This window comes from Mauremys mutica, chromosome 2 (assembly GCF_020497125.1).
Source record: "Mauremys mutica isolate MM-2020 ecotype Southern chromosome 2, ASM2049712v1, whole genome shotgun sequence".
Taxonomy (NCBI): Eukaryota; Metazoa; Chordata; order Testudines; family Geoemydidae; genus Mauremys; species Mauremys mutica.
Window position 1 is genome coordinate 120,459,849 of NC_059073.1, and position 12,709 is coordinate 120,472,557.

General features: G+C 41.7%; 1 protein-coding gene and 1 long non-coding RNA gene across 5 annotated transcripts in view; one reads left to right on the plus strand and one right to left on the minus strand.

Annotated features, from left to right (window-relative positions):
- The window catches only part of LYRM4 (LYR motif containing 4), a 151,800-nt gene that overhangs the window by 133,199 nt on the left and 5,892 nt on the right, over positions 1–12,709 (plus strand). The window contains exon 3 of one of the 4 annotated variants that reach the window (XM_045003794.1): positions 7,176–7,299. The exons of the other annotated variants lie outside the window; for them this stretch is intronic. Within the exon in view, the coding sequence (XP_044859729.1) occupies positions 7,176–7,299 (124 nt within the window). The remainder of the gene's footprint in view (positions 1–7,175; positions 7,300–12,709) is intronic. 4 annotated transcript variants of the gene reach the window in all.
- Positions 6,769–12,709, minus strand: part of LOC123363077 — a 51,791-nt gene continuing 45,850 nt past the window's right edge. Inside the window, exon 4 of the long non-coding RNA XR_006576698.1 lies at positions 6,769–7,263. This is a non-coding gene — a long non-coding RNA (uncharacterized LOC123363077). The remainder of the gene's footprint in view (positions 7,264–12,709) is intronic.

Below are 12,709 nucleotides of genomic sequence, written 5' to 3' on the forward strand. Positions count from 1 at the left end.
GGGCTCCCTGTCGGACGCCTTCCTTTACCCCTGGACGGATCGCCTCCTCTACGCCTTCCCTCCGTTCCCGCTCGTGCACCGAGTGCTCCTGAAGCTTCGGAGGGACAGAGCTCACGTCATTCTGATCGCGCCGGCCTGGCCGAGGCAGCACTGGTATACCCTGCTGCTCGAGCTCTCCGTTCGGGAACCCATCCCCCTCCCGTTGTGGCCGGACCTCATCACCCAGGACTTCGGCAGACTCTGCCATCCCAACCTGCAGTCCCTCCATCTGACAGCTTGGTACCTGAGTGGCTGACCCACGCGGAGAGAGGCTGTTCTGCAGCAGTTCAACAAGTCCTGCTCGAGAGCAGAAAGCCTTCCACTCGCTCCACTTACCTAGCGAAGTGGAAGAGATTTGCACTCTGGTGTGATCAACGAGGTCTTAATCCATTCCTGGTCCCGGTCCCTACCATCCTGGACTACCTCTGGCACCTTAAGGAGCAAGGTCTGGCGGTCTCCTCCTTGAGAGTCCACCTGGCAGCGGTATCTGCCTTCCTTCCCTCCGTGGAAGGGTGGTCCATCTTCTCGAACCCGATGGTTTCCCGCTTCCTCAAAGGCCTGGACCGCTTGTACCCGCCGGTGCGGCGCCCGGCCCCAACCTGGGATTTGAATCTCGTCTTGGCCAAACTGATGGGTCCTCCTTTCGAGCCCTTAGCCACGTGCTCCCTGCTATACCTCTCTTGGAAGACGGCCTTCCTTGTCGCTATTACATCAGCAAGACGAGTCTCGGAGCTTCGCGCTCTAACGGTCAACCCGCCATACACGGTCTTTCATGGGGACAAGGTGCAGCTTCGCCCTCATCCGGCCTTCCTCCCGAAGGTAGTGTCAGCTTTCCATCTCAACCAGGAGATCTTCCTCCCGGTGTTCTACCCGAAGCCACATGCCTCACCTCGGGAACAGCAGCTGCATACCCTCGACGTCCGCAGAGCGCTCGCTTTCTACATCGAGCGGACTAAGCCCTTCCGGTGTTCGCCCCAGCTGTTCGTAGCGGTTGCTGACCGCATGAAGGGAGAGCCGATATCCGCCCAGCGGATTTCCTCCTGGGTCACTGCGTGTATCAGAACCTGCTATGAGCTGGCTCGCGTACCACCAGGCCGCGTCACTGCACACTCGACGAGGGCGCATGCCTCATCTGTTGCCTTCCTGGCCAACGTTCCGATCCAGGACATCTGTCGAGCGGCCACCTGGTCTTCGGTCCACACCTTCGCCTCCCATTACGTGTTGGTGCAGCAGTCTCGAGACGACGCAGCCTTCGGCTCCGCGGTATTATACTCCGCCACGTCTCACTCCGACCCCACCGCCTAGGTAAGGCTTGGGAATCACCTAACTGGAATGCATAGGAGCAATCACTCGAAGAAGAAAAGACGGTTACTCACCTGTAGTAACTGTTGTTCTTCGAGATGTGTTGCTCCTATCCATTCCAGACCCGCCCTCCTTCCCCACTGTCGGAGTAGCCGGCAAGAAGGAACTGAGGAGCGGACGGGCCGGCTGGGGTATATATTTAGCGCCGTAGCGGCGCCACTCCAGGGGGCGCCAGCCGGCCCGCCGGTGTTGCTAGGGTAAAAAAGTTCCGAGATGCCGTGCACGCGCGGCGCGCACACCTAACTGGAATGGATAGGAGCAACACATCTCGAAGAACAACAGTTACTACAGGTGAGTAACCGTCTTTTCTTCATCGTGTTATCTGAGAGTTGTAAAGAGTGCTACCCCCAGCTACCTCCATATTTTGGAGGCACTCCATATTTTGTATAGTTTTTGCTATACCCTGCTGCACAGCCAAGTGATTATTTTGTTCCATATTTTATGTTCAGTGGATTGAAGCCTACTGTAAGCTGCTCCCTTTTCCCAGATGAGATTGGTCACTTAGTGACAGCCTGCCTATAAAGAGTTGTGGGTTTCTGAAGGAATTGAGCTGCTCTGTGAAGGCAGGCTTCACCCAGCTTCATACAAAAATGAGAGAGAAGAGGGAGGGTGGTAACGTAGCAAATAGGAACAAAGAGGAGAGATATGGAAAGCAAAGAAGGGATGGAGAGATCTTAAAGGGGCGAAGAGTTTTCTCTGTAGGTGGATCTTCTCCCTGTGCAGATGTGCATCAAATTTAAACTTCTTATTCTTGCTGCTGAGGCCCAACTTCACTCAGTCCCTGTTTATATGACCTGCTACCTGGTCTTGTTTTAAAGATTATCCTCCTTCACATCATCAGTGGATGCCTCTTTTTCTCATAAGTGTAGTTTGACTTCTGTATTTTCGGGGGGCAGCACCAGTCAGGCCAGTGGGGTTGCATATGCCAGGGCAAATTCCGTGCCTGTCCCAGGCTTGCAGTAGGGGGTGGGAAATGCTCCCCGCCCCATCCTTCCTCCAAACTGCGACCATGTTTTTTCTCCCTCCAGCAGGCAAACTCCAGAACCTCTGCCCCATACTGTCCTTTATGCTTTAAAGAAGCTCCCAAAATCTATTTGTTAAGCCACCTCCTTTCAGTTTTAGGAATTTTTTTATAACTCCCATCACTGTAGTACCTACCAAAAAGCCTACAAGATGTGAAGGAAGGAAATGTAACTAGCAAATAATAAGAATAAAGGAGCTGAACCATCAGGATTGACACATGCCTTTTACTGCGTGACCATACAATCTTGTCTCCTTATCTCTCTGCTGCTCTTCTTTCTCTAGTTCACCCTCATTTGTTGCGTCATGTTTGATTTAATTTGGAGCAGAGGCCATATCTCTGTTTGTGAGGATGCTAGCACATTTCTGGGTGCTTAAAAAAGAAATACTTCTCCATTTCCAGCCTCTGTTTCTATGAAACAATCAATATTTCAGGGGTAAAGTCACTAATGTCCTACTTCACTGTGTACAGATATTACATACGACTGTTCAGGTACAATAGTTGAGCGATTTATTTGTTGTTACTGCAAAAGGTCTGATTCAAGCATTAAATGGGTATTATGTAATTCAGCATCTGATTGCCTCATGAAGGTTATAGCTGCTTAGGTGTCCTGTATAACTACGTAAATATAATACTTAGCACTTAAATAGCAAGTCTGGATTTGTTAGCCTGTTTACTTTCTTTCAGATCATTACATCTAGAAATTGGGAGAAAAACATTTTGAAGTAGTTCTTTTTAATGATACTTTGTCCTACCTCTTGCCAGCAAGCTTTAAACAGTTTTTTTGGCTCCAAATGCCTGTATGTGCTTCTGGCAAGGAAGACAGCATTTGTAGCGCTCAGCCTCAGCTACTAAAAACTTACAAGAGTTCTATTCTAACTTCTCTGCTTCTGGCTTCCCTTCACTTCTGTTTCCATTCCCACAGAAACAGAAATGGAGTCACCGGAAACAGGGAAAGGGTCTTCCAGATTGTAAATGTTTCAAAAGTATTCTATTAAATTGGCATAATTTATGTATGCAAATGCCCACTCACACCTCTTCTGATAACATTTGGTTTTAGCTCAGGGATGTTTTTCTTTGCTAATGTTTTTTAAACATATTTAACATCAGCACAAACTGAAACTTGGCAAATCACTGAACAGTCTCTGCTGAACTTCTGGTTTGCTGCTTTTGGCCATGTTAGTGCGTGTTAAACTTGATGTGTATATCCTTCTTTTTTCACGTCAGAAATGGGTATTAGATATTTAGAAAATTATTGCTTTCATCCAGTGAATACAGAATTACATTAAACAGACTTACAGAAATTGTGAGTAATAATCATTCTGAACATATATTTGTGTATAGTATATCTAATTTCAAGGAGGGAAAATAATACTTTGAATTATTATTACTTTTTTAAAAACAAATATGCAATGATAAAATCCATTGTCACATATGTTTTATATAAGCATTTGGCAAATACAGTCAAATAGGAGAGATACTGGGTATAGGTTATAAATAACTGTCTCTGGATCTTAAAAGTAAATAGATTATTCTGACGTGTCTTAGTAATTAGTTCATATATCAACTTTCATTGTACATTACTATTGTGTGTGTATGGGAGAGAAGGAGAGAGATTTTTAATAAACGAAAATTGGATTCTACATTAAATTTTGGAGGGATAATCTTTTTTATAGGAATTTTTTTTATATGAGACTTGGGGCCAAATTCACCAGTGCCATATACAGGTGCAAGTGAACTAGCTTCAGAGTTTTCCCTTTCAATTAAGTTTCAATTGTGTGATTCCTCTGATATAAATATCAGTTCTGTAATTATCTGTGGAGTCTCCTACAACTAGCAGAATAGACAAACCTGATTTTTTTAATATAAAAAAAAAAGTAAAAATCTATTTTTAAATACACACCCTCATAAGGTCTTTTTATACATCATAAAGAGGCATAAAAGGACATAAATTAAATGACCTTAGATTCTAGTACCAAGAGGAGGCTATCCTGCTTTTCCCTTTTTTGCTGCACATTTACTGTAGGGTTAAAAAGAAAAGGATTAAACGCTTTTGCATTTGAATGCAGAAAGAAGTGTTTGAATATATTAAACCATCTGTTACTCATCAATTAATTTCAGCTTATCATCTGCAATTCATAGAAAAGATTGTTATCCCTTATGAGATGGCATTTTTCAGCAAAACAATTTCAGGAAATTGTTTTTAAAAATACAAAATCAGGAGAGCCAAAGGAAGTTATTTTCTTCTTCGAGTGCTTGCTCATGTTGATTCCATTCTAGGTGTGCGCGCACCGATGTGCACAGTTGTAGGAGATTTTTGCCTTAATGGTATCTGTAGGATCAGCTGTAGCGCCCTATTGAGTGCCATGCTCATGCGTCTGTATATTAGATGCCACCGGCTGTACGCCTTCTCAGTTCCTTCTTACCGCCGGTGACGGTTGGTCGGAGCACCTTGTCTTGCATTGCAAGAATGTTAGTGGTTCTTACAGTCCATTGGTCTGTCTCCTTTGTTGTTAGTTGATAGGTACTTAGTCAGACCTTTAAGAGTTAGAGTAGTTATTTAGGAGTAGAAGTCCCAGCTGGGACTTCGCCTCAGAGCAGGACATGCCCCGTCCCTGTAGGGATATTAAAGAAGGTACTAACAGTGATTCCCCCAAGTGACAGTAACCCCCCAGTTTCACCAAGTACAAAAATCTTTTAGTTCTTCTGTTAAAACTTGTAAGCTCCTGTCTGCAGAAAACATTGATTGTATCTGTCCTGTGAAAGATACTCTATTACTATGTAAAACTTACAAACAAGTTAATTAACTTTGTTCTTTGAAGTGGACACTATGTTACCACCCTTGCTGTGAGCCTTAAGCCGTTAGTTGACTCTGCCTATGGAATGTATGTTGATGAATGCTTGATGTACGTGAATGGTTAGGGAGGTGCCAGCCTAGAAAGGGTCCATCGGCCGAAGAATGTGTCAAGTGGACCACCAGACAACCCCCGGAGGGTAAACTGGAATCCACCCCAAACACCTGGAAGGAATGTGCCACTTTAAACAGTGTGGAGCCACCAGGAATGTGCCATCTGCTGATTGAGTCAGCAACAGCAGGATAAAACAGCTCCCATAGACTAACATAGGAATTAATTCCTATAAGAATGAACTCCAAAAACTGAGGACTTTGAGTCTCTGGTTCTGCTGCCAGCCTCCAGGAGCATCAGGTGCATCTGACACAGACTCGGCTCCATCCTCATGACCAAGATACCTGGCCAGTAACTTGACATGAGCAACTTCTAGGCTGGTAACTATAACACCTATACAGAACCTGAATGAATGATTGTGTGAATGAATATATATATGTGTGTATAAGGAATAAGTAGTTAAACAACATTGTTTATTTTATCTTTTGCTTTATATTTACAATAAATGTGGCATCTTTGCCTTACCCTCTTAATAAGATCCTGCTGGTTTTTATTATATTGGTATAACATCCCCAGGCTTTAAGCCATGCTCATCGTGCAGCAGGCCGATATCCATTAGTCCCCGCCACGAACAGTGGTGGATTTACTGTGAAACCAAACTGTGTGGTGGCACAGGGCCCCCAACGATAGGGGGGCCCAGAATGCAGGACAAATCTGACAAATGACTGAATTTAATAAGCGTTGCAAGTCGTGAAGCGGTCCAGGCTTTCTGCTTTCAGTGAACTTATTCTATGAACTGTGCTCTAAATGTAGTTTTTCGAAATAGTCTAGCAAAGAATTTTGCTTTGCCATTTTTTCACTGTCTCAGCAATAGCATAACAGCAACTAAGGGAAATCGTCATTTGCCAAGCAAAGTCTGTCTGCTTGATCAACTATCCAATTGAACAAAAGCACCCTCCCCTGCACTTTTCAGCAATGCCCGTGATTTGTCACTAGTATGTAATGGTTCAAAATCCTGTTTTTGCAGAGCCTTATAAAAATGCAGGATTAACTGCATTAAACCTAATTGGGTGGTCCCAAGCCCACCTGTGGCTACACCCCTGCTCTTTCACACATTTTTCATCTACCTAAAATCAAAGTCCGTTTTTTAGCAGTAATGAAGCGACACAATGAGTCTGGCCGTCAAAAAGACAAAGAAGACAAAGCTAAGTAAAAAGACAGGTTGTCACTTATTTTAAAAAGCTTGAAATATTGAATAGTGGACATTCATCACAAAGTATGGGCAAGGAAACATCTGAATTATCTGATCACTTGCTGAGTTGTGGGGATACCACAACAACTGCAAAAGTTGAACAAGTGGACTCCGAAGTGACAATGGAACTAGAAAATATTGGTAATTTTGTCAAAGTAAGGAAAGAAACCTACCCTGAAGACATTGCATTATGGCCAAAATTTGTTTAATTGGATATGATAGAATATTTCTTAGTAAATAAACCGAAAAATGTAGGTAATGTGGAAAATTTGAGAAGAGAGTATGAAGTTGCAGGACGAAAGCAATTTAAAGGTCTTCATGAGTCCCATTTTCTGAAGATGCAGAAAAATGGTACGACAGAAGTGAGAATTTGGTTGATTTTTTTTCGGAAACCATTAAGGCAGTCTATTGTTATGTTTGCAAATTATTCCCTGACCATAGTAAAGGAAAACAAACATTTGTCAATGGGCACTCTAATTGGAGAAATGTTGCAAGACATATTGCTGATCATGAAACTTCCAAAGCTAATATTAATGCTATGTGTAAGTTCATTCAAAGGTGTAAATTATCTGGAAGAATTGATTCTGTGTTACAGGCTCAGTTTGAAAAGGAGTGTTCTTATTGGAGGAAAGTGCTGAGACATGTTGTTGCCACGGTCAAACTGGTGTCTTCTTTGGGACTACCTGTAAGAAGACATAAGTCATTGTCAAATCAAAAAGGTAATTTTTTAACCTGCCTTGAATATTTTAGTGAATTTGATGATTTTCTCAAAGAACATTTGAAAAATTATCAGTATTATGGCTCAGGGAAGACCAACTTTTTAACGCACCAAACCTACAATGAATTCATCACTATAATGGCAGAGCAGCTCAGAAACCAATTCACTGATGAAGTAAAGGATGCCAAGTACTATTCCGTAATAGGTGATTCAACACCGGATGTGAGCCATGTAGACCAATTAACATTAATTTTAAGATATGTGACCGGCAATGGTGAGATTGTAGAGCAATTTCTTTGTTTTTCCCACTAAAATTCCCCAGTTCTGAATGTCTAGAGACAACTGGTTTAGAACTCGTTGCAAATTTAGGTTTGGACATCAAAAGTTGTCATGGGCAGAGCTTTGATAATGCCGCAGATGTGGCAGGAAAATATTCAGGTCTACAGGCAAGACTGAGCAATGCACGCACTTCTGCTTTATGCATACCATTTTCCAGCCATTCCTTAAATTTAATCTGCAACGCAGCAGCCGAATCTTGTGCAGGATCTACACTTTTTTTTTACTTAGTTCAAAACATGTATGCCTTTTTTCGGTTTCCACACATCAGTGGAGTATGCTACAATCACTCTTGGAGCAGACAAATTAAAAAACATTTGCTAGTCAAAAGAATTTGTGACACCGGGTGGTCTGCTTGTGCACGTGCCGTTTTGGCTTTGAAAATGAGCTATGATATAAAGAAAACCTTATTAGACATAGCCACATCAAATTCTGAAAAACGGCAAAAACTGAAGCAAAATCCTTAGCAGAAAAGTACGATACTGCTGTTTTTACTCTTTTGCGGAACCGTTTACTTCAAAGAAGTAATGCCATCAGCAAATTGCTGCAAAAGGTTGATACAAATTTATTGAATGCTGCATAATTGTTAGCTTCAGTTAAAAGTTTGTATGGAAGTTCAAAATGACTATAGCTCGGTGGAAGCAGAGGCACTAACATTAACAGAAAATATAGGTTTCTCTGCTATATCTGGTGAGAAGCATAAAAAAAGGACGTTATTTTTCGGTGAAACTAGAGACAATGAAATCAATTTAAAAGAGAAAGAGAAGATGATTGTTGAGACCGTCACTGTTGTTTGTGACACAATAATAGTGCAATTGCAGAGTAGAGATGAATCTCTAAAGAAAACTGTTGATTTATTTTGCATCTTTTTTGACAGAAGTATGGACAAAAATGCGAAAAATCACTACAGTAAGAAATTAAGTGAATTCTACCGAGAAAACATAGACACAAATCTTTTTGAAGATGAAGTGAAACATTTAATTTATTTTATTGACAATGATGAGGTCTGTGCTTCAAGATCACAATTTGATTTGTATAGACTTTTATGTGACAGTTTGCAGTCAATCTTTTCAAATCTAGAAACCATTCTGAAAATATTTTTAACGATACCTGTCAAAAATGCTTCTGGTGAACCTTCTTTTTCTGTATTGAAACAAGTTTAAAATTATTTACGAAATACGAGTCGGGAACTTTTGACAAGCTCGTCAATACTGACAATTGAAAGTGCCTCTTTACAAAATATTACTTACGATGACTTACGTGACGATTTTGTAAAGAAAAAGTGTAGAAACAAAGCTATCCTAGGCTACCATAGCATTGTCCCCCCACTTGTGTGATGACACAGTGACTTGTTAGTGAGAAATGAGTGGAAGGCAGCCTCCAGCTGCTATGATAGTCCAGATAGGACATTAAGCAGTGTGTAGGAGAGGAGCCCAGCATCCCACTCCTAGTCCAGGGGCAACTGAATCTTTTCTTTACACATGAAGGGTGAGGGCTGATGGAGCTCAGCCCCCTGTTGCTATGATGAGGATGGTAACCAGCCATATTGCACCATCTACCAGGAAAAATTAGGGGCAGGCACCCTTGATCGACCTAACGGATGCTAGTCTGCATGGTTACCAGTCCTTTTGCACTGCCCCATGTGCCAATAGGCTGATGATGACAATGGATATCAGTCTTATTGTACCATCAGCCACCCATGGCAGGGGGGGAGCAAGGATGTTGGTGTTGAGTGCTGCACCATCGTGTCTATCTGCAGCATTCAGTAAAGATAGGGTGACATGTAAAAGAGTCAAGAGAGGATTGTTTTCCCTTTCACTTCTGGGGGGGGGGGTGCGTAGATTGCCGAGTTATGCCCTGACCCACCGCGGACACTGTGTTTGACCCTAGAAGCATTTGGAGCTCAGCCAAGAATGCAAATACTTTTCAGAGACTGCAGGAACTGTGGGATAGCTTGAGTCCTCCAGTCCATGAGCGTCCATTCTTTGGCTTTCCGTTACGCTTGTCACGCAGCAGTGCGCTGAGCCCCTGCTATGGCGTCTGTCTGGAGATTTTTTAAAAATGATTTTGAATTTCGTCTTCTGTAATGGAGCGCTGATAGAACAGATTTGCCTGCCCTTACTGCGATCACATCCGCATGGTCCATGCGGGAGCTCTTTCTTTATTTTGATTTGTAACTGCATCACCACACGTGCTGATCGGAGCTCCACGCTGGGCAAACAGGAAATATTCAAAAGTTCGCGGGGCTTTTCCTGTCTACCTGGCCACTGCATCCGAGTTCAGATTGCTGTCCAGAGCGGTCAGTGGTGCACTGTGGGATACCACCCGGAGGCCAATACCGTCGATCTGCGGCCACACTAATCCTAATCCGATATGGTAATACCGATATTAGCGCTACTCCTCTCGTTAGGGAGGAGTACAGAAACCGGTTTAAAGTGCCCTTTATACCGATATAAAGGGCCTCTCAGTGTGGACGGGTGTGGCGTTAAATCGGTTTTACGCTCCTAAAACCGGTTTAAACGCCTAGTGTAGACCAGGCCTCACTGTCTTAAACAGGAGCAAAACATCTTTGAGTGCATTTGCATTAATTTAGCTGGGGACGGGATGGAAAATAAAGAGCGCTGGGGGAGCTCTATGGGCATTAATGATGCTGCAGGCAGGGAGACAGCCAATAAAAGAAATTAATCCGTGGGGAAAAGAGATTTTCTTGTACTCCATTAAGTTTCCCAGGTACGGCTCTTAAAAGTGTGATTTTGCTCTGAAAAGTGACTAAAAATGGCACTGTGCAGTTCTGTGTTTGTCAGCAAACTCAGTGGTTTCCATAAAAATACACTCAGCTTACAAGTGAGATGTCTAATTTCCAACTCTGCAGTTTTGTCTCAAATCTGAGAGTCAAGCTGGGTAAATTTTTCTTCTCTCATATCACCAGCAATAAGATAGATTCTACAGTCCAAGTTATATTATCTGTGACACCTGTGATGTTTTGCACAATTATTTCCTAAGTTCCAATCAGTTACAACTCTAATGAACAATAGAATCCAGTTCACCCTCTCAGCTGTGTTGGCTCTGCAGAACTAAGAGAGTAAAAATGTTGTAATTACTAACGTTAATGAACATTTTGAATATACACGGGACTGTTGAGTAAGGTGCCATTTTTGAAGTAGTCACTTATCAGAGAATTGCACCAAAAAGTGACTTTGGCAAAACTGGAATTAGAAACATAATCATCTGACTTTCAGGTCCACAGTCTCACTAAACAAAACGTCTCTTCCTTGGAGTGGGTAGGGAGTTAAGGATATTGTTGGCACCTTAAACTGGTTTTCTGAATTTCTAGTTTTCAGAGTATTAAAAACTACAGCATTCTATTGTTGTTTTCAGTGACAATATATTTTTATACTTAATGCTGTTTTAAGAGACTTTTCTTCTAGAATTTTATTATTCTTGAGAAAAATTTATCCCACTAAACCTTTTTTATAGCTGTGAAACATTCCACACTAGGTCCTCCTCTTATCATTGCAGCCAGCTGTGATTGAGGGAGAGATCAGTGTTCAAGTGAACCAAGAATAGTAGGAAAGTTTCTTGCTTTTTTTCTGCTATACCCAAATGTTCTGTGAATGGTTTGGGAGTTATATGAAGGAGAGATTCAATCAGTGCTTACTATTCAGCAACTTTCTTTCCTTTTCTTACTGTCAATTTTGCCCATTGATATAAAAGTCCATTTTACCCCAGCCCCATACTACTTATCTTTCAGCACTTGCCAAATCTGCTGGTGTGAGGGAAAAATCAAGTATGGTTTCATACTATCTTATATCTGATCTATCCTCTGTCAGGGACTATATCTTGCATGTGCAAGGGAAAGAACTTGATGCTGTAGATATTTTTCATCTCTAACTATTGTAGTCATCCTTACTGATTTTGTTTTTTCATTGAGTAAACTGTTTCAAGATAATACATCCCTCACACAAACTACCTACAAATATTTGAGGGTAAGGATAAAATAATCCTGTGTAATAACACTGAATGGTGGCCCAGTTCTATATTGTAAACTATCTGGGAAAGAGGCTGTCATCGTACTTGTTGATAAAGTGCATGGCACATTATTGGCACTATATAAATATTTAAACATCAAGTAATTCATTCAGATCTGAAGTGTATCTCTCCATCACTTTGGTCTTCTATTTCCACAGATACTTTCATAAATGTTTTTTATTCTATAACTTTTCTTGGAGGACTAAAGTGTAAATTATACTACCAGTTATACAAAGGGTAAGAAAAAAAATCTGAAGGGAGGTTTGTGGAGCAAATTGTAGGACTTTCTAGGCAAACATCGCTTGTGGTAAATGAACTGTGATGAAAATACTGTGACATTGACCTCTGTACATTGGCTTCCAGCCAGTTACCAAAAGAGTAAATGTCTCATTGTGTATAAATTACAAACATGCTTGGTGAAGAAAGAGCACAGTAAATAGCCATTTAACTCTTTCATGCTTTGTGAGACTCAGTGTGCGGTAATAACATAACACTAGTCAAACATTTTCATTAGAATCGGCGCCAACAGAATATCTTTGTAAAAGAAGTTATTGGGACCTTAGCAATTAATGAATTAAAACTGAAATGTTTAAACACTCTCTTGCAGTCCTGCTGGTATACTGGGGGAAGGTGAGCATCTTAATTTTTCTGCAACTATAAAAGGAATTTGTGTCTGTTCTTTCTAAAGTGTGTGTGATCAGGGGATGTACAAAGCTTTAATCATCTTATTGGAAGTTCAAGGCTAACAGTGGTTGAAGAGCTGAGGTTTAGAAGTTTAACCCAAAATACTCTGAAATAAATTCTGGAATTACAAGGAAATCACTTGTGCAGGCAGATTATTGAAGATGCAGTGGCATAGTGTTTAGGGCTGAGTGCACACTATGTGTGTCTATGTTTATTGGGAAAATGAGTCAACGTGTATGTCTTTAATGGAGATTTTCATATATGCAAGTCAACCATTCCAACAGTGGATAACATAACCTCTTAGCACAGGTGAACAGAAAATAACTACATTGACATTCTCCTCCTGCAAAGAAGCCTGCCCT